This window comes from Archocentrus centrarchus, chromosome 14 (assembly GCF_007364275.1).
Source record: "Archocentrus centrarchus isolate MPI-CPG fArcCen1 chromosome 14, fArcCen1, whole genome shotgun sequence".
In the NCBI taxonomy this organism is placed as follows: Eukaryota; Metazoa; Chordata; class Actinopteri; order Cichliformes; family Cichlidae; genus Archocentrus; species Archocentrus centrarchus.
In genome coordinates this window covers 3,449,319-3,470,708 of record NC_044359.1, presented here as the reverse complement: position 1 = coordinate 3,470,708, position 21,390 = coordinate 3,449,319, and the positions used below count along the sequence as shown (strand labels likewise).

The 21,390-nt window shown below is 48.1% G+C and overlaps 2 protein-coding genes across 6 annotated transcripts in view; both read right to left on the bottom strand.

Annotated features, from left to right (window-relative positions):
* Positions 1 to 3,773, bottom strand: part of LOC115791598 (stromal interaction molecule 1-like) — a 31,527-nt gene extending 27,754 nt beyond the window's left edge. For 2 of the 3 annotated variants that reach the window (XM_030745727.1, XM_030745729.1), the window contains exons 1-2: positions 3,637 to 3,773; positions 2,094 to 2,240 (exon numbers count right to left, since the gene is read on the bottom strand). In XM_030745727.1, coding sequence (XP_030601587.1) covers positions 2,094 to 2,238 — 145 coding nt within the window. In that variant the 5' untranslated portion in view covers positions 2,239 to 2,240; positions 3,637 to 3,773. Of the gene's footprint in view, positions 1 to 2,093; positions 2,241 to 3,280; positions 3,369 to 3,636 lie in introns of those variants that run through there. The other variant, XM_030745728.1, reaches the window with a different exon arrangement.
* Positions 3,774 to 4,855: 1,082 nt separating this feature from the next.
* On the bottom strand, positions 4,856 to 17,805 carry pcf11 (PCF11 cleavage and polyadenylation factor subunit). 3 transcript variants are annotated; one of them, XM_030745764.1, is made up of 19 exons: positions 17,440 to 17,805; positions 14,966 to 15,091; positions 14,501 to 14,683; positions 12,626 to 12,841; positions 11,200 to 12,203; positions 10,918 to 11,092; positions 10,337 to 10,748; positions 10,111 to 10,248; positions 9,957 to 10,022; positions 9,274 to 9,724; positions 8,403 to 8,718; positions 6,956 to 7,016; positions 6,689 to 6,814; positions 6,482 to 6,599; positions 6,185 to 6,368; positions 5,939 to 6,094; positions 5,759 to 5,851; positions 5,620 to 5,658; positions 4,856 to 5,529 (listed from the first exon to the last, which is right to left on the bottom strand). In XM_030745764.1, exons 1-19 carry the CDS (start codon positions 17,680 to 17,682, stop codon positions 5,320 to 5,322), a joined length of 4,317 nt encoding a protein of 1,438 aa, XP_030601624.1. In that variant the 5' UTR covers positions 17,683 to 17,805; the 3' UTR covers positions 4,856 to 5,319. The 3 variants fall into 3 exon arrangements, with proteins under 3 accessions (XP_030601624.1, XP_030601622.1, XP_030601623.1); XM_030745762.1 differs by having other exon boundaries at positions 8,403 to 9,724; XM_030745763.1 differs by lacking the exon at positions 9,957 to 10,022 and having other exon boundaries at positions 8,403 to 9,724.
* Positions 17,806 to 21,390: the final 3,585 nt, after the last annotated feature.

The following is a 21,390-nucleotide window of genomic DNA, read 5'->3' as shown; positions in this document are numbered from 1 at the left end:
AGGCTACATGCCAATGTATCCTTGGGCAAGATACTCTCCGACCGTCCCGTCGGAGTATGAATGTGTGTGAATGTTAGCCAATTAAAAAGCACTTAGCTTAGTAAACATGGAAGTGCTTGTATGAATGGGAGTGCATGGGTGAATGTAAAACATGTTGTATAAGCGCTTTGAGTGCTCATACTGAGTAGAAAAGCGCTATATAAGAACTAGTCCATTTACCATTTACAGATTGTGACTGCGTCTGGAGCGATGCGGACACTGAACTGGTCTGTCATGGTGAAGAGGGAGCTGAGCATAAAAGTGAAGCTGTCAATTTACTGGTCGATCTACGTCCCTACCATCACCTATGGTCGTGAGCTTTGGGTAGTGACAGAAAGAGTAAGATCACAAATACAAATGGCAGGAATGAGCTTCCTACAAAGGGTGGCTGGCCTCTCCCTTAGAGATAAGGTGAGGAGTGCGGCCACTGGGGGGGGCTCAGAGTAGAGCCGCTGCTCCTCTATATCGAGAGGAGCCAGCTGAGGTGGCTCGGGCATCTGATTAGGATGCCTCCTGGGCGTCTCTGGGCACTCGCTGTTGATGTAGAGGGGGGCTGGGTCAGTCCTGTGCTTCCTGAAGTCGATGATGATCTCTTTGGTTTTCATGGTGCTCAGTGCAGGTTGTTCTCTGAACACCAGGCTGTCAGCTTCAGGACCTCCTCTCTGTAGGCTGACTCATCTCCCCTTGAGATGAGTCCGACCGCTGTGGTGTCGTCAGCAAATTTGACGATGAGGTTGTTATTGTGGGTCGGACTGCAGTCATGGGTGTATAGGCAGTACAGGAGGCGGCTCAGCACACAGCCCTGTGGGGAGCCAGTGCTCAGTCTGCGGGTGGAGGAGAGATGGGGGCCAAGTCTCACAGTCTGGGGCCGCTTGGTTAAGAAGTCCTTTTTCCAGGAACATGTGAGAGGGGGGAGGCCCAGGGTGTGCAGTTTGGTGGTGAGAATATCCGGGATGATTGTGTTGAACGTTGAGCTGTAATCCACAAAGAGCATGCGAGCGTAGCTCTGCTGCTGCTGCAAGTGGCTCAACACAGAGTGGAGAGCTACAGCGATGGCGTCCTCTGTGGATCTGTTTGCACGATATGCAAACTGATGGGTGTCGAAAGTGGGGGGGGGTGGCTGTGCTGGAGAAACAGCCTCTCAAAACACTTCATGATTCGAGTCCCAGCCTGTCACCGATTTGCCCGCGTGTCGACCCCTCATCCATCCCCCATTTCCTGTCTATCTTCACTTGATAGAAAAGCCGCTGTGGCCAAAAGCGGCAAAAAAAATAATAAAATAAAAAAGGAGAATCAGGGTGAGCTGGTCGGCACACGCTCTGATCACCTTGCCAGGTACTCCATCTGGTCCAGCAGTGAACCCTTCCTGGGTTGACTGCCAAGAACAGTCTATGAGAAAATGAACCTCCTGCTCATCTGATCTCTGACCTCAGGAAACACCTGAGGAGTTTCTGTCTGACTGAATACAAACTCCATGTAAAGAGAAACCAAAAGTAATCTGGCTTCAGTTAGCATTTTGATCCAACATTAGCAAGACAGCTAAGGTTAGCCACCATGCTACTACATTGGGTGCCAAACTATTTTATCTCATTAGTGAGTAAGCTAACATTAGTTGGCTGGAGGAAAGCCATGTTTCTTTAATGAAGCCCGTAAGGTTGAAACTGCAGCCAACAACAGCAGGAAGTTTGATTCATGGAGGGACCATTTAGTTTTCAGCCATCGCGTTCATCGGCCGCATTTGGAGGAGCCTTCGAATTTGTGCAGCCTTGGTCGCCTCACTGTGACGTAATCGGCCTACAAGGATGCGGACCCTGAATTTGGACACAGCTAACGTCACTTCTAGAAACAGAAAAGCAACATGGCCGGCAGCTAAAACGCAACATTGAGGGTTCCGAATGTGGAATCCAGAAACCAACGGGTCACATGACTGAGGCTGCTGCCATCATTTATATACAGTCTGTGTGGGTTTTTCATTATCACATTTTTAAAATATAAAAATTTGCTTTAGCTCAAAGAGAAGCAGAGGCTCATGAGAACGTCACAGCGTTTCCTACCTGAGGCTGCGATGCCATTGGACACCACATGATGGTGATGCTGCTCCAGGTGGGTGTGGTCACTGCTTCTGTCCAATCCATTGTGAGCCTGGACACACATGCTCAGCACACACACACACATCAGCCACACACACGCACCTTCCATGGCTGAGGAGGAATAAGAGGAAACCTTTAAGTATTTCAAATTAAAAGCTCTTCATGTAATTCACTGATCCACAGCTGCTCACACATGACTGGATGATGCATACATATCGTGGACAAGCCTCAGCTGCATCTTTGAATCAGTAAAACACCTGTATTCATTAATGTCCAAAGCCAACGAGTCTCCAACAGGTACTGGCCGAGATTCCAAGGAGACGAGCACTTTTTGGGGAAGATGTGGGTGCCAACCATGTGGCAGCACCCCACATTAAATCCTGATCTATGGCTGAACCTGATGTACTCTAATCAAACAGACATACACATAAAATACATTTAGTATTTCAGCAAACAGCAGCAGACTTCATTCAGAATGACGACAATTTTTATTCTGATGAAACTGAATATTGAGCTGTTTCAGGAAAACACACTCTGTGTGGAAAACACAAAAAGGCCACGAAATAATCCTGAAACTGCTCAAAAATGGCAGCATTTCTAATGAAGTCTGCTGCTGTTTACTGTAATACTGATGTGCACAGTGAAAACGCACTCATGTCTGTACACGAGTGTGTTTGAGCACATAGTACCAGACTTCCTCATTTAAAGCTGCATTCATTAACATGAAAATGTTATTTTCTGGTGCTATTTTTATCAGACAAAAACACATTCTTGCCCTCTACATACACACTTTTTAAAATTATTGTGTAAAGAGAGATCTTTATTTATTTATTGATAAATTTTTTAAGTCTCGGACTAATCCATGTATGGGAAGCTGACCCATAGCGTTTGATCAAACAGACACACTAAAGTCATCTGCATGTGCAGCAGACAGAGCCAGACTCGAAATCTTAATAATTTTACTCTGACGAAGATGCCTCTGTTTGTGAGAAAACACAACCAGACTGCATCTGAACTTCTAACACTTTTAAACCGGATTTATTCGCCTCCTGTTTGGCTGCTAAAACGAAACAAATCAGCGCCGTTTGAACCCGCGAGCTGTTTTCCGGTTTCTGCTTCGCTCCGAGTTTCACTCAGTCTGATGAACTCACCGGTGAGGGTCAGCTGGGGGTCTGTGGGTGCTCCGAGGATTACTGATACTCTGATCGCGTTACACGCAGAGCTGTTTGATAGAGGACGCGTTCACGGCCCTCTGCGCATCTCCCTCAGCTGCAGCCGCACTTTTCCTCTGTCAGTGCGTTTAAAATAAAACAGCAGCACGTGACCGCAATCACCAATCTATCGATACTCTGCTGTTTATCGACCGGCCGGTGCTGTCTGAGGACTTTCAATACAGTTTGTTTAACATAGGGGTCAGAGGTCACACAGCTGTTCAGTTTCCCACCAACTCGTTTTCTCCCCCGAAAGTTTAAAAACCTCAAAGCAGCTGAAAGTGAACATCACGCACCTCTGCGGCGGCCTAATCCATCCAATCAGCTCTGATCGATCCGGTTCAAAGTGGTCATGACAGGGAGAACCGAACCGTTTGCTCCGCTCTCCTCCACCCTCCGACTCCAACTCCGCAAACAGCCGACGAAAAAGCGGAGATCCGCCTGTGCTGCGTTCACGGACCCCCAAAGAGCTCCGAATTCAAAAACTTCAATATAGATTAAAAAAAAAAAAAATCAAAGAAGGCGTCCAACTGCTGCTGCGGTGTGACAGCGCCACTCTGCGGTCTGTCACAGGAAGTGACGCTCCCTCTGAGTCGGAGAGAAACGTCCTCAGATCTCAGATCAGCGCTGACAGGAAATAAAGCGTCCAAAACAAAAGGTACAGCTCCATGCTCCATCCACAGGTTGTTAGGAAGCCAGCGCCTACTGACCAATCAGATCTCAGGAAAACGTTTTTCCTGTTTGCTGCAGTTTCTAAACGATCTCACTGCTCAGTGAGTTAATCCTGGGACACTTTATTAGGTACACAATGGTAGTCTCTTGTTGGACCCCGTTTTTCCTTCAGAGCTGCTTTAATTCTTCATGGCTCAGATTCAGCAAGTTGCTGGAAACATTTCTCAGATTTTGGTCTATGTTGCATCACACAGTTGCTGCACCCCTGATATGACTCTCCACATCCCAAAGGAGCCCTGTTGGACTGAGATCTGAGTGTGGAGGCCATCTGAGCTCAAGAAACCAGTCTGAGATAATATGATCTCTGTGACATGCAGTTATCCTGCTGGAAGCAGCCACCAGAGAATGGTACACCGAGGTCATAACACTCAGGTAGGCTGTGGGTTTTAAATGATGCTCAGCTGGTACTGAGGGACCAAGAAAATATCCCTCACACCATCAGCAGCCCGAAGGCAGGATGGATCAATGCTTCACTTTTGTATCAGATCCCGATCAGCTTGCCTGCACCAACCCTGCTACGTTTAATCACCTTTATCCCCTTCAGCAGGTCGGCTTCACCACAGTGACATGCTGAAGGCACTGAGCTGCTGTCATGTACTTGGCTCATTAGATATTAGTACTGACAAGCTGAACATAATAAAGTGACAAGTGTATTTGCACTTGTAGACCTCATGAAGTCTGAGCAGGTTGATCCTACATTTGTATTGTTTTTAGATTTCTTCCTTATACCCCCCCCCCCCCCCACACACACACACACAGAAGGAAAAACCCAGAAGCAGGACGTTTGAACAGACTGAACCTTTATTTCTGTTGGAACCTAAATGACAGTAAAACTGAGGCAATCAGTGATCAATGAGATCAATCAGTATTCACACAAACACCTTTCAGATCCTTTTATTCATTCAAGGAGAAAGAAAAAACAAAACACAAAGAGGGCGGGCTCCCCCGCTGAGACGAGTCCTCAATTCTTCAGCCGGCCGCTCAGATGATGCTTACCTTCAACACCTGTGAGGGCCCGTCAATAAACCAATCAATCAATCATCAATAATCTATGTACAGAGGGTAACAGCAGCAGCTGATTCAATCACTGTAACACCGGAGTTACAAAAAATACTTTAATGTATAAATTAAGTCATGTACAGGTTCAGACAGCCGCACGGCCGCACGAGTCCAAATACAAAAATGTATTCAAGTAGAGATGCAAAGGACGAGTCCCTGCAGCTAAAAAACGCACCGCTGCCGCCGCCTCACAGCGCCGCCGCCTCCTCACCTGCCTCCTCCTTCACCTCAGGAGGTTCACCGCTCTCACTCTGCACTTCCTGCTTCACTGAGGCGGCGGCGGCAGCAGCACAGGAAGTGCTCTCCTCCTCCTTTTCTTCTGTCTTCACAAAGGCGCCCAACGGGTGGTCAGTCAGCAGCTTGCTGGGCGACGGCGTGACGTCAAGAAACGACGACGTCTGAGGAGACAAACGAGAGCAGAGTGATGAAAAACGCTTCGGTTAGAGGAGACGAGGAGGGAGAGCAGAGGAGCGTTTCTGGTTACTCACATTTTTTTTATAATCTTCGAAGCAGGAGGGATGGAAGTTCTATGGAGATTAAAAAAAAAACAGAACACCTGTTTATACGCTGTTTTCTTATTGGTTATCTTACTGAATGAAGAAACGGGTGGGCGGAGCCTCAGCACACCTTGTCGTCAACCTTGATGGCGTTCTTCAGGAACCAGTCCTCCTCCTCCTCCACCCAGTATGTCTCAAAGGGCTCCTGACAGTTTTCACAGCACTGCAGAGAAATGAAGCATTTTTATTGGCTGAGCCTGTGATGTCACTGATCAGGTGGAGCTGATGAATGGTAGTCTGTCATACTCACCTCTCCCACCTGGTCCTTGGTGGCTCTCACGCTCTGGAACTCCTTCTCCTTGGCGGCCGCCTGGTTCTTCTGCACCTCCTCCTCGTTCTCCTTCTCGAAGAACTGGCTCTTGGCGCGCTCCTCCAGGTCAGCGATCTCCTCGAACTCGATCCAGTCCTGAACGACAAACGCAGGTGAGGTTACATCAGAGCGCTCTGCAGGGAGCTTTGTGGTGAGACCTGCTCTCTGACGCGTGTGTGTTCTCACCGTGAGGCTGTAGTACCAGCGGCGGTGCGTGACCTTCTTGCTCGCCACCTTGCCGGCGTGGTTCTGCCTGAAGTGCCAGTCCAGGTGGTCTGCGTACATGTCGGTCTGAGCGGTGGTGAAGCGCATGCTGCACAGGCAGCACTGGTTCCCTGAGTACAGCTTGGTCACCACGCTCTCGTAGCGCCTGAAGGAGGGGGCGGAGCAAAACAAGACAACAGCAGAGTTTAACCACACGGTGACGCGCGACCACAATGATTCTCTTATCTGTGTGACGACAGGTGAACGCAACACACTCACTGTTTCATGTCCTCAATGCTGAAGCTGGTGAGGTCTGGGATGTCTTCCTCTTCCACCTCCTGCTCCTCCTCTTCCTCCTCCTCCACCGGCGGTGCTGCAGGAGGCGCAGAAGAAGATTCTGGAAGAAAAACACATTAAACCGTGAATGAAGCACAAGAAGAAGCAGCCGGAGGACTAAAGTTAAGGGGGGGGGGGGGGTTCACTGACCGCTGCGGGAAGCGGGCGCAGGTTCTGGCTGTGAGGGTTTGATGATGCCTGTGGAGATGAGTTTGGACAGCAGGTCGTTCACGTCAACCTGACCTAAGTGGTTCTCTGGAGGGCCGACCTGCGGAGCTGAGGGGACACAAACGAGTCAGGTGATCAAACTGAAATACACCGAGTTAAACCTGACAGACATAAATGCTCCAACACTGAACAGAGTCAAGAGAACTTTCACAAAGACAGATTAAAACTCTGGAGAAAAAAAAAACTCACTCTGCTGTGGGAAAGGCACTGTGTTCTGAGGTAGGAAGGGCTGGTTCATGTTTCCCATCACCTGAAAGCAGAAAACAGGTTCATCAAACACTCAGAGCAAACCCCGAGGAACTCATGTCGACCAAAGTGGCATTTGTAAGAGTCAGAGCTGTCGACTCAGAGGTTCTCCTACAGAACAGCACCTACAGTTTTTCAGTTTGGTGAAGCTCAAACTTTCTTCCATTTCTCCTATTTAACAGGTGGGAAACAGGCTTCAGGTAGCAGCACGTTATAGCCACCAAACTCAGGTAAAAACACGAGAAAAGATTTCTTTGAAGTTGAGAAAAACCCACAAATTATCTGATTTAAGATGTTCTGACTGTCTGAAATCCTTTACCTGGCAGAGCTCACCTGAACTATCTGACAGCCTTTCTTCCTGCTTGCACAGCAGGTTTCCTCTTCCAGTTCTGTTCTTTAATGGTGCTGAGGGGCAGTACCTTCTGACAGTATTACACTACCAGATGCAGGTAAAAACAACAGCATTTCAGATCCGGTGACGGTTGCTGAAACCATCAGTCTGCGCTCTCTGCCTGGCACAGCTCAGACTGAACCTCTGAGTTTTTAGGACTTTCTGATTGTCTCAGTCATCTTTGCTTCTCATATCTTTCTTTTTTTTTTTTTTTACCTCTTTAACCCTCACGATCCGGTACTTCCATCACATCGAAGTAGTTCTAGGAAGAACTGCTTGCAGAAGATGGATGTATGTTATGTAGCATCTAAGTTAAATGATCTAACCAGGAATTTAGTGAGCCAGCACAGCAGCATGTAGCACCTAATCTGACCACACACCAGACGCCTTATTACTCCAACATCTGGCTGTTTTGCTTCTGTTTCTGCAGTTTCACAGCTTACAGGGCATTAGCTCCACCTTCTGATGCTAGTAGCTTTTTACTACCAGGTGGAGCTAAAAACAAAAGGCAAACAAACAGCTCAACAAATAATCTTAACTTTTAAATATTCTATAGTTGTGACTGTCAGAGAGCTCAAAGCTGCGGGAACACTTGCAGCTTGCAGATCATCGAGGTCATGAAAAGAGAGCAGTGCCTTCACCTGTGCTGGTGCGTGATTAGTAGATATCTGCGTGGACACATGATTGGCTGTTTTGGTACCTCTCCTGTCTCTAAGATGATTTAGGATGAATTTGATGACAACACAAGCTGCAGGTGTCACCAGTAACTACAGCCACAGCTGCTCAGCTGTTCACTCTGTGGGTGGGCGGAGCTCTGCCAAGTATGGTGTCACCATTGAATGTTGGGTTGCTTTTTGTTTTTCAACTTTTAACTGAATTCAGTTGTTTAACAGCTCTGATTCCAACAAATCTTCCTCTGAATCTTTTAAAACCAGCTCACACCCTACAGCTGTTCTTATTGGTTGTGATGTGACCCGTGATGTCATGTGCGTTGCTCACCGGCTGCTGTAGGCCGATGGAGGGGGCTGCCGGGTTGTAGAAGGCGGCGGCAGGTCCCGGCTGACTGAACTGTGGCTGCACGTTGAAATTTCCCGCCTGCTGAATGTTCTGCTGTCCTGGGAACGCCACTGATGGCGTGGGAAACTGAGGATTCATGGGCTCCGGGAAGCGCTGGGGGGCCATGGGGAAGTTCTGCTGGGGGGCCATGGGGTTTTCGTAGATGGGCGGACCCATCGGCCTCATGGAGGGCTGCAGGTTGTGTTGGGGATCAAACCGCAGGTGGCTCTGCTGGCCTGGGAAGTTCTCAAAGTGCTGGGGCCCACCCTGATGAGGCACATCGTATCGGGGGCCTGGCTGGCCTGGCCCCTCAAAGTGCCCTGGGCCTTCAAACCTCAAGGGACCATCGAAGCGCGAGGGCCGCTGCTGGAAGGCCATGGGTGCGGATGCAGGACCAGGACCAGGACCAGGACCAGGACCAGGACCAGGACCCATGTTGTTAAAGTGACGTGGTGCTTCAAAGCGCTGCATCGGGCCCTCTGAGTGGCCCGGTCCAGGCCCAGGCCCAGGTCCCGGTCCCTGACCCTCATATCTCACAGGGGGCTGCTGTCCAATTGGACCGCCGAACCTTCCGGGCCCCAGAGGGGGTCCATCAAACCGCCCCATGCGTTCCCCCCCCCTCATTGGACCATGAGCCATGTGTCCGGCACCGTCGACCCGCTCCGCCATGTTGTGATGGGGCGGTCCGCTGCCCTCAAACCTACTGGGCCCAGGATGGTGAGACCCCTCAAACTGTGAGTCATCAAAGCGCCCAGGGCCACTGCCTTCATACCACCCCGGGGGATGTGGCCTGGAAGAGGCCATATGAGCGGGGCCATTGTACCGAGAAGGGGGATGTCCTCCGTCGTGAGGTGGCGTGTGTCCAGGGGATCCGGCATGCTGTCGGACAGAAGACCGCAGCCCTCCGCGGGGGTGTGGTGACTTGAGGATGGATTTAGGAGGAGCATGAGGAGGAGGAACATCCAGGGGCCCATCATCTGAGTGCTCGCTGTTTGGACTCTCGAAGCGCGGAATCGGACTCATGTCTGCAGAGTCTTTCTGTAAAGGTGACAGCCGCTCACGTTCGAAGCGTGGTACTGTAGCGTCTGGACCAGCTGGGCTCGGGCAGTTCCTGTGGACCACAGTGCCCGAGGGAGGGGGGACCTCTGGCCTGCGGGGGTCAGCGGGTGGGCAATACCTCCGTGGAACATTGTAGCTGCTCTTCTGTTCCTCTCGATCGTTGTAATGCTGGCGCTCGGTCAGTGGCGAGGTCCACTCTCTTTCACCTGGAAACCACAGAAGAAGAAACGCTGTGAACACTGCAGCCTCATGTCCAGTGTGAAATTACAGTTTGAGCTTCATCTGAATGTGGGAGGACTACAGAGGACATGACTGACTACGACTCCCATGATGCCTCAAGAGGCTGGCTGTGAGGGGGAAGTATCTGATTGGGAGGATATCTGATGATGTGATCGGGGCTTCTGACTGAATGTGTAAATCTCGTTAGAAGAGTCTAACCCTGCTGAAGTATCCCTGATCGACACCCTGACACCCCGCCGCTCCAGAACCTGACCTCTGACCTCTCTGTGGATAAAGATGACAGATAACAGGTAACCTTCACGGCACTCCAACACGTGAACGCAGCGTCGCGTGTTGGCAGCCGTGCACTCACTTGTTTCTCTGTGGTCGGCTCTCCTCGGGAAGCGAAGGCCTGGCTTCAGTGCTGGGAACTCTTTGCCGTGGTTGTACTCCTCGACCATGGGGGCGAGCGGCGCCCGTGGCTCCTCGTGCTCTTTGCTCCTCCTCTCACCTGAAAACAGTAACAGGCATGTTGGTGCTGTTTTATTCTAATGGATAATAAAGCTTTTTGTGCTGTAGTGAATTGATTTGATGCTCACCTGGCCTGTCTCGTGGGGTTCGGTTGTATTTATGTGGCAGCGGTGGGTGTCCAGCACTCTGACCGCCACCCGTCTTCTCGCTCTGCCCGGGTTCCTCTGTGTTCTCTGGATTCTCCTCGCCCTCCCACTCCTCTCCAGCAGGTCGGTGGTTGACCTGCGTCTTCCTCAATTTGGACTTGTGCTCATAGTACGACAGCTCCGCAGGATCCATGCCTTCATGGGGGCGTGGCTGAGCTGAGGGGGGCGTGCTCAGGAGCGGTGGCTGCTTCTTCACAGGGAAGTCTGTGGATTCGTCCCAGCTGTCTTTGCGCTGCTGGATCTCCTCCTGATACTGGTATAATTGTTTGATCTGGTGCGCCATGTTAAGGAACTCCTCACGGGAGATCTCGCCGCTCTCAACACGCTTGCTGGCCTGCAGACAGAGACGACAGCATTTACACATCTGACACATTCAGTCACATGACACACAGCTAAACAGGTGGCCACACAATTCTGCAGAAGTGTTAACATCCTGATTTAAGTTCTGTCAGCAGCTTTTCTGCGGGTTTTTTCCTATGCGCGAGCAGTGTCTATGAACATACCCTCCTGAGCAGGTCCTTCTTGGAGGCGGAGTTCAGGACTTCAGGGATCTGCAGGTTGGCATCAACGCTGAGCCGGTGCTTCAGTGTTCGAGGCGTGCCGGGGCGAGTCGGCGTGCCGTATGGTTTGTGTCTCTGAGGTCCGGGCTTGGCATGTGTGTCATCTGACAGTTTTAGACTAAGGAACAAAAACAAACAAATTTTTTGAAAACTCGTTTAGCTGCAGATTTAAATTATTTTATTTATTTATTTTTTTTAAACATTTCTGATGTTTGATGAACTCACTGTTTGTTCTCCCCCCATCCACTCCTCCAGTGGTGAGGGGCCTCCTTCACCTCCTTGCCGCTTCCATCATGGCTGCGTGGCGAATGAGAGTCTCTGGTCTCAGCGTGCCGATCCTCCCCCGGCCTCTTTGACCTCCTGCTCTCTGATTGGTTCTTGGGAGTGAGGCGGTCCTCCCGGCCGGGCTTGCTGTGCAGTGGTTCGAGCCTCCGCGGTTTTCCAGCTTTGTGCAAAGGTGATGGTGAGGAGGAGCTGCTGCGGGCTCTCCTCTTTGGCGAACGCCTGTCCTTCCTCTTCGGGGAGCCAGCAGGGGAACGCGACCTGGATCGTGAGCGGGTGCGTTTCCTGGCGTGTGTTCGGGCGTTGCCGCTGGCCTTGAACTCTGCCTTCTCGGCGGCCTCGTCACGCTCGTGTTTGGCGACCGAGCCGTTCACCAGTTTCCCTTTGAATCTCTGAGGCTCCGCCAACCGTACAGCATCCTCCCGCTCCTTCTTGTCACTGCATCTCTTCTTCTCTTTTAGCTCCTCATCTTTTGCCTCCCCCATCTTCTCCTGCGTGCGTTTCCTCAGCCGTGGATCTTTCTTTGTGGTGTCTTTGCTCTGAAGCTCCGCCTCTGGGGGTTTGGTTTTACTCTGGATGCTCTTCGCCATTGGAGATGGTGACTTGGGCTTGGGTTTCTCCTCTGGAACGTCCTTCCTCGGCGTCCTGGTTTTCTCCAGTCGGGGGGATTTCTCTGGCAGGCGTTTCTCAGGAGTGACAGGATGACTTCCTGAGGTGGGCAAGGTCTCTTTTTTTGTTGCAGCAGGCTGATCTTTGGGTGGGGGTGCAGTGGGGGGGCCACCCCGATTCAGACGGGGGTCTCTGATGGACGGCTTGGTATCGGGCTGAGTCTGAGGGGGGATCCAGGGTCGGACGACGGGAGCGGGTTGGCTGCCGGGCTTTGGAGCTGGGCTCGGTGCTGATGAAGTGGAGACTGCCGCCACCGATGGTAACGTGAATCCACTGGCCTGCAGACACATGACACAGCCGGTGGTTAAATATGCACGAGTTTGCAGAGTTTCTCCAAAACAAACCTGAACACTGGATAAATTCAGGGCCAAATCTTGTTTGTAGATTATCACTGTATAAACAACTCATGTTTTCACTGTTTTCCCTCTGAAACCTTCACACAGGAAGAAATCTAGGAAATGTGAGTCTTGACTATTTTTGGTTCGTGATTAAAAAAAACAAAACTACAGCACAGTTCTAATTGTATTATTGTAGAGTTTCAGGCTTTAACAGATTCTGAGGGTTTTCTGCTCAATCCTGTGGTTTTAGCTGAAGTCTGAATACAAATTTAAGAGTTGTGAGTAGCAGCTGAGCCCCTGAATTATGAGGTGGACACATGATTGGCTAATGCTCGGTATCATGAAGCCCCGGTTGGTCGTACCAGCTGAGCTTTGGTCTGCTCCAGCTCCAGCTCGATCTTCTTCTGCTGGAGTTCCAGGAGCTGCTTCTGTTTGGCCAGCAGCTGCTGCCGGATCAGCTGCTCCTGAGTCAGGCTGGACTGGCTGATGGCGGGGACCGGCTGGGGGGTGGGTGCTGCTGCAGGTGGAAGTGGCGGCTGGGTCAGGGTCTGCTTGGGAGAGGTTGAAGACTCCTCAGACTGAAAGATAAAGAAATTTTTTCAGTCCAACTAATTGAGCTCCAGATTCTCGAGCTTTTATTTAGTTAGGAGAGTTTGTTCAGCACGACTTGATGAGACATTGGTTTAATCAAAGTGAGCAGAGCTTTGGAAACCATTAATAATCATTAATATTTTAACATTGGGCTGGAACAGGGAAGGGAGTGACAGCAGTTCACCGTGAACAGGAGAAGCTCAGGGACACTTCTCACAGTTTAACACTCAGTTTCACTTCAGCTCTTTTTCACAGCTGGCTGTTGGACCAACACCACAACATGGCACAGACCTGCTGCACGACATACTTTGGACGATGCCTCCATCTGGCAACTGACGCTCTCTACAGGCTGCCCGTAGCTCCCTACGGTCTGTCAACGCACCACTGAGAGGACCGCATTTGTCCCATCACCGGGTTAGGCTTACGGGTCTCACCCTGGAGCCAGGCCCAGGCTCATTTTCCATGAGCGTAACGACTGAAGTTACAGAAAATCATCTGCCCCTGTTCAGTTTATAATTTCACATGTGTGCGCGCGACACTTCTCCCATTCCAGCTCGGCCATGAAAATGAATGTTTGAGTTTATTTGGAAAGCAAGAAAAACTTTAAAAACACAAATTTTCTGACAGAAAATTAGTTAAATAAAGATTCATCAGACCTGCATAACTGACAGAGTGGTTATGCACCGAGTTTGAACCTGTTCATCAGGTCCTCTCTGCGGGAAGCTCCTGCTGTTCCTGGCAGGTTAATCCAGCCAGGCCTGGGACACCACTGAAGCTCTCAATTTAATCTTTTATATAGTTTTTTTTTTTTTTAATAAAACCACTTCTGGTCCTACCGTTCAGTTCATTTTCTCAAAAACTTAGTAAAAAAAAAAAAAGACCAAAGGAACATTTTCTCCTCTTATCCAGTGCGTGAGCTCAGGAATTCACAACTAAAAGGCAAAAGTCTGAAAACCAACTTCAGAGCATGATTCAGACATCCAGGTCTCCTCTGAACTTTAAATCATACCCGCAAAATAAAAGCCTATATATTAACAATTTAAAAACTTAAGATTTTAAAAAAAACAAAATAAACAAACAGTCTGGAAAGTAAAATGAGCAAAAAATCCAAAGAAAAACACAGAAGCAAAAAATAAATGAACGTGACTTAAATATTTCCTGCCGGGTCTCATTTATTTTTCAGTAGAAAAATCAAATGAAACCTGGAGCTCTGAGACATGCTGAAGGTTTCTGGACTTTTTTTCTTTGAACCGCAAAAAACAATGAAAACTAACATTAAAGACAAAAAAATAATTTATGAACAGTTAAAACTAAAGAAAAATTAAAAACGAAAGAACACAGAAAAAAAAAAAAAAAAAAAAATAACATTCAAACATAAAAACCACCACCAAGGGAAAAAAAAAAAAAAGTTACAATTTTCTGAATAAGTGGTTTGTGGTACAAAATATATTTAAATGAAATCTGAATATTCTGCATTTTTGGATACTGACACAATTCAATCATGGATGTTTTTATTGATAATCCAGATCAGAAGCAGGCTGCTCACATTTGGGATTTAAGAAAATTCTGCGGTGGAGTGATCTCCGTCCACCTGAGGCTCCTCAAACACTGATTCATTGACTCAGGTGTCCGTGGCTCGTACACACCTGTTTGAGGAACTTGGGGTTGACGTGGATGCTGGCGTTGATGGTGGGCGGCAACGGCTTGATGGGCCAGGCCGGGTCCAGAGAGTTGACCCGCACGTCAAGCGCGTACAGCTTCTTGAGCGGGAACACGTCGTCCCAGGTGGAGCGCAGCTTGAACAGAGACTTTCTAGTGTTTTCATCCACCTACAAACAGAGGACAGGGCTTGGTCCACAGCCACCAACAGAAAGCTGACACATCACACTGTGCACAGCTGTTAGTCCACTTCAAAACATCAGCTAAACTCCTAAAGCCTCCCTCCAGCTTTCATTAGCATTACTTTATGGCAGTAAGTAGACAGGAGCAGAGTGCAGGAGACTACACAGAAGAAAGCAAGCAACAGGACAAACAGGAGGGAGTGCAGAGGGCTGCTAACATGTCTGTGCTTAAATCTTAACAAGGCGAAACGGCAGCAAAGAGAACTGTACCTTTTCAAAGACACATATAAATGAAGTGATTAGGTTTTTAGCAAACACTGCAAGGTACTCTCCTCCAACATTCTTCACTATGGAATCCACTAAGTACAAAACTGGAAGCTTCTCGCTGGGTGGGGCCTGGAGCAATAAGAGAACTCGACAAGTTTAGAAAACAAACAGGGGTTAAAAGCAACATTTCAGAATAAAAGCTCACAGTACACCTGCCCCCGCCCCTCTCAGCACCCAAAAAACGTGAGGGAAAAAAAAAAAAAAAAAAAAACTGCAGGAAAACATCTCAGTCTGTGTGCTGCTGCGTCTTCATGGCAGAAAAATAAAAAGTCAAATGGCGAAAAAAAAAAAAAAAATCTTCATGACTCCGTTCAGCTTCTCCTCGGTTACAAAATGAGTCTGTGATGCTCTGAGGCTTCAGTCCAGGAGCCGTTTACCTCCAAAGAGGGTTTTTAACCTTCAACCTCTCTTTGTACGTTTACCCAGAAGGCTCGTCTTCAGGGTGAATCCACACCCGGTGAGCTTTATACCCCTCACACCTCCACTTTGATCCCTTCAGACATCTTTAACCCCCCCCCTCCCTCAGTGTGTGCAGTAAATGAAACCAGAGTCATACCAAGAAATTACACTGGGAAATAAAAAATGACAAAAAGCACATTTCACATTTTTTATTATAAACATTTTAACCATTCAAATCACATTTTTCAGGAATTCAAGATTCACTGGAGAATTAAATCAGGCGTCATGTGACCAGAAGCTTAGTTTAAAGTGCTGACGGGCGGGGGGGCGTTAAGGAGGGCCCCATTAATCAATGACTGACTGCACTGATAAAACACTGATAAGAGACAACAGATCAGACTGAAACCATTCAGAGACACTGATGTGGTCTGAACTCGCTGAGCAGGACTACGAACAGTCAAAATCCACCAAAAACTCAGCCCGCTGATCAGTTCAACACTGATCATCTTAAATGCTTTCTTCCTGCTCTCTGAAGTCTAACAAGACCCAGACAAATGTTTAGACGGCCTCTTCAGAACCAAAAGAACGTTTGGTTAGTCTGATGGTTTCCTTAATCAGGCCAAAGATTTTTATTCATTCAGTGGACAGAAATAGCTAAAATAGGACTTCTTACCGAGTGAGGCAGCAGATGACCCAAAAGAAAAAAATCTCAGTGTTACACGTGCCAATCTCTGCTACAGCCAACATAGCTCAGCACTTATTATTCATTTAAAGACTTTAAACCAGGATTTCTTTGTTTCCTGGATTAAAGTGACAATAAAAAGACTGGAAATAATGTCAGGATACGCACCTGGCCGTCAGCCAGAGCGGAGCCCAAATTTAGACCAATTCAAGGCTCAAAACAATGTTTAAACACCCCCCCTCCCCCAAAAAAAGGGAACGCCACAAGGTCTTTAAATAAAAGGGTTCATTTTTGCTCATCAGGCAGGCAGAAATAAACAGTGACTCAGAAGGCCCACTGTGGGGCAGAGAAGGCCTCCTGTGATGGAGTGTGTGTAGCACACGTGTGGGTAAAAAACTAACCAGAAAAACAGCGTGATCACCAGTATCAGGTCAGGACTCAAAGCTCCAGCCTGAGATGGCAGACTCAGTCCTGGAGCTGTTGAAGCCATCTACGAGAAGGCCCGAAATAACAGGACTGATGTTCCCCTGTTTGGTCAGGTGACTCAGATTTACTTCCTCAGCTACATGTGGAAGATGCTTTATGCTGCTAGTTCCCCACAGAGGTCCAATCAGAGGCAGGAAAAACCAGTTTAGTACTCTGTGAAAGATTCAAAACCAGTCTGACACTGGCCTGAAAGGCTTCCAAACAGCTGAGCTACTTCTGTGATTTATGAATTAACACAAAAACACCGTCAGCATCAGGAACGTGGCGTTAAAGCATCAAACGACAGTCAGCAGTGGCCTTCACCCTGAACATTAATTCGGTTTCTAATCCGTTGTTCCTTCGTGTTTCGGTGGGTTTAAACTGCAGACCTGAGTCTGAGCTGAAAGCTTCAAATACAGAGCAGCTTAGATCGGAGGTCCTCGCGGAGTTTTCACATTAACCGTTTTCTCTTCCTGACGCTGCTGTTTATACACACTTTAAATAAACTACACCGTGTATCATAGCAACGGCACACAGACCCACGTCGACGGGAGAACGTTTACCGACCCTACCGTCACACTACAGGCACAAACAGCGCTCGAAGCTGGACTGACTTAAGGTGGACTGATTTAAGGTGGATTTTAACCCCAGACCACATCAGTACCTACAGCGAGTCTGCAGAACAATCATGTCCTGAATACATGAGCATAAACTGGTTCACTTTAATACAAACAGGTGTTAAGAGTGCGCAGGCGGAGCAGCTGGATGCCTCAGAGACACGGCCAGCCCCGCCGCCATGTTCGGCTAGCAGCTAACTACATCCAGCGGTAGCAAACACCTCAGAGTGAAAGTATTCTATATTCATAAAAACCTTGCTTATTTGTGCTTCAATAATTGCCACGATATCCTTGGCGAAGTTGATGTTTTCCTCGGCCAGGATGGTCAGCATGTTGATGTGCGGCTTGCTGTTGAACGTCAGGTCTTCCAGGGAGGACTGATACTCCCGGCAGGCGTCCTCCCGCGCGGCGCTGGCGTCCATCTTTGAGCTGAGCGCCTCGGCTGAATCTACGCGAGCCTTACCGATACCATAACCACTGATCAGCAGGCAGTCCATGAACTCATACGGCTAACCATTCGTCCCGGACTCGGTGAGAAATAGGGCCGGTTCTGAAGTGTTTTCGGCCGCCGCTCGTCGCCGTTCTCTGCCCTTTTAACGACCACAAGAAAATGGCGACTGTAACTGAAGGCAGCCTACGTCACGTGGAGGAATTTATAGCTGCCGTGACGTCAGGGCAGTCCCATTGGCTGGTTTCAGCCCGCCTCAACAGGGGTTTTCTTTGTGATTAGTTAGACAGAATAACGGCCACACACAGGAGCCAATCAGAGTGGAGCACTGTCAGCTACGATTACATAACGAAAAATGATTACAACAGCGCTTACTCAACAGCAGGCCGCAGCATGGCGGCTGCTGCGTGCGCCACAGCTGCTGAACTGCGTTACCAGCGCTGATATCACACGACTCGATAACAGGTAAAAATACATAATTATACCAACATAACAAACCGCAGCTCGCTACATCATCTAACAGGCCAACATTTATTTCTATAAAATGTGAAACAAAGTCCTCCTCTGAATTTTATTAAACTCTTACATTTTAATTTGACATTATGATTAAAATGTCTCTTTCTAGTACAGTACTGTGCAAAAGTCTTGAGCCACACCTCATTTCTTAATAATTTGTACAAAAATAAAGCAAAAACAGGGTCTGTACAGTTCTAATGAGCTTGAAAGTCAGGTGACTGCCTTTATCCTTCATCAGTCTGAACTCTCTGAGGCAGCTCCCTGTCATTTCTTTAAGCAGTCTTCAGGAATAGTTCTCCAGGCTTCCTGAAGGACATTCAAAGCTCTTCTTTGGCTGTTTCTGCCTTTGGTTCTGTTCTCTGTCAGGATGATCCCACATTGCTTCAATAACACTGAGGTCCGGGCTCTGAGGAGGCCAATCAATGACTGATAGTGTTATTGTGTGTTTTTCTACCCAGGTATGGGATCATTCCATTGAAAAATGAAGCTGCTGCCAATCAGAGGCTTTCCAGGTGGTGCTGCATGGTGGATCAAAATCTGATGGCACCTTTCTGCATTCTTAATCATTTTTGATCAGATCTCCAACACCACCGGCTGAAATGGAGCCCAAACAGCGCCTCCACCGTGTTTCACAGTTTGACCTCTCCTGACCTCCTCCACACATATTGAAGATGATTTGAACCAAAAATTTCAAATTTGGCTCCATCATGATTTTCGGTCCAGTTCTTGTGCGACGTGGCACACCTCAGCCTTTCTCCCCGTTTCCCTTCCTTAACCCTTTATAGGGCACTCATTTAAATACTCTGAAATTCAAATTTTCAACATTACTGTGTTATTGGAGGACAACACAAGACTTAATTACTTTTGTGACATATTTCAAAATGTTTCATTTTCATGTAGAAAATTAAGATCAATGAAGTTTCCATATTTGCCTGTAAGTGATAGAGATGTACAAGAAAAGCACATATATGCTGAAAGGAACATGCATTTTAGAGGATTAGAACATACACATTTGAACTTTATGCAACATTAGGCCATTTCTTCATGGCCACTTGCTTCTTAACCTCACTGAGGTGCAGGATGGGCTTCATATATGAAGTGTGGGAAATCAAAGGGTTAAGAACATCTTCCTGACAGCCGTCCTTCCACTGAGACTGTTTGAGGCTTCAGTGAGCAGCAGATGGATCAGCTGAAGGTCTGGATCATCTCTCAGGTCTCTGATGGATTTGTTCCTGTTTCTTATGGATGTGACTTTCACATGCTGTTCATCTGCTGTTGAGGTTTTTAGGCCTCACATTTCTTCTTTGACCTCCATGTGTCCAGTTTCCTAAAATCATTAAGCGCTCGCTGCACATCGTGCTGACAGATGCCAAGCTTTCAGCTAGCAGCTCTCTGGGAATCGCTGTGTTGGTGCCAAAATCCTACTTGATGCTGTCACACTGAGTTATTTTTGGCATTTTCATTGATACAAAAATGGGACCAGATGATGTGTTTCTGTGTGTAGACACAACACTGGTTCATCCTTTGAGTTTGGAGCTTTTTTTTATGCTTGAATGATTCATCAGTCAGAGTTAAGTAGCGTCCTCTGATGGTCAGGTACAAGGACTGGACTGAAAGGCAGCCAATGTCCAAAGAAAACCTCCAGAAAGCTGAACTATGGCTCAACACGTCTTGATGAGTAACCTAGTGTATGTGATGAAGCGCCAGGAGGCTTCCTGTGAATTATACATCAGTGAAACCAAAGACGCTCCGGCTAAGAAGATGGTACAAATACAGAAGAGCTGCCTCATCAGGCCAGAACTCTGCAGTCTATTTCCACCTGCAGGCCAGCGGCTGCTCCTTCAGTGATGAGGACGTGCACATCCTGGACAGGAGGAATGCTGGTGATCAACGAGGCCGTTTTTATGAAAAGGGACCAACCATCTCTGACCCGAGGAGGCCTGAGGGTCGATCTTTCATCATCTTAGTGCTGTGATTGCTGCTATTCCCCAACTCTCTGTGAATGGGACTCATTGATCAATGCTGATGACAATTTGCATATTAACGATTGTGAAACTGAGCTCATTGTTAGTCAGAGGAGTTTCAGTCGTCATGCAAATGTGTTTATAAGGCTGTGAAAACCTGCAGCTGAGGCTGACGTCACCTGGATGGTGAAACTCTGCGTCCACATGAACAGAATCAACTTTCTGGGATTGCATTTTTCACATTTTTGCCCACCATCCACCCCAGCCTCCTCCCACAGTCTTTGGGGCAGGTCAGCACCTGAACACAGTCCACCCAAAGATGAGGCTGCAGACCCAGACGGAGTGAACGCTCCAACAGTTACAGTTAAAGCACCTCAATGAAGTGACCGACCAACAGTTATCAGAGTAGTGCTGATGTCTCCGCAGCCATCTGGATGAAAACATTAGTTATTGCTCTGATGTGGTTGCACACACTGAGCTTCCAATAAAAGCCAAACTGTGTGATTACTGTTTCTACTTCTTCTGTGGTTAAATCTGAACACGAGACAGCTGAGCAGAAACCCTGGTTCATATTCAGAGACAATATTATTAACTCCTTAAAGCAGTGTTTTCAACCAGTGTGCCGTGGGAGGTCGTCAGGTGTGCCGTGGGAAATTATCCAGTTTCACATAATATGCCACGAGTGTCTGTGCTGTAGTAGTGACTGGAGCATAATCATGTATTACTCTTCCATATCACTAGACTAGATAGCAGCAGGTAGTGAACTGCATTGTACACAGAGACAAGAGAATTGAGCCGCGTTTCCAAACTGAACGACTCTCCGCGGGTCGACTCCTTTTTCCCGTACTAACTCACCCGAGGTTCTAAGCGATCCGAGGCGATACAATGTGACGCGGAGTACAGCATGCCACTGATTGGCCAGGGAGTGTCGTCACTAGCGGAGGTATGAGAGCGGCTCCTTCACCACAATCATTTTAAAACCCCACAGCAAGAAACTGGAGGCACGCAAAGCACCGGTTGAATGCTCAGACCGACAGTTCTCAGCGGTAGTTTTGCAACATGAGAGCATCTGAAACACAGCATACTTATTATAACTATACTGCCGCTACCAGCCGAACAGCTGGTTAGCACAGAGCCTGAGGCGGCTGATCAAAGGAACTTTGAATTACCGTAATAACGAGACTGTCCTATCGGAAACATTCAAACAGTTGAAGGCTGAGAAACTGCACTTCACAGCCAACATAGGGGATTACTGTGGTGTTATTACGGTAATTGTT

Bases quoted from the DNA above. Each gene is read 5' to 3' on its own strand.
- pcf11 (XM_030745762.1), bottom strand. From the start codon at position 17,682: ATGGACTGCCTGCTGATCAGTGGTTATGGTATCGGTAAGGCTCGCGTA. The intron at 15,092-17,439 runs GTTTTTATGAAT...TTATTGCTCCAG, and splicing joins TTGAAGCACAAATAAGCAAG to GCCCCACCCAGCGAGAAGCT. The intron at 6,095-6,184 runs GTGAGAACACAC...TTTGTCGTTCAG, and splicing joins GCTGGTACTACAGCCTCACG to GACTGGATCGAGTTCGAGGA.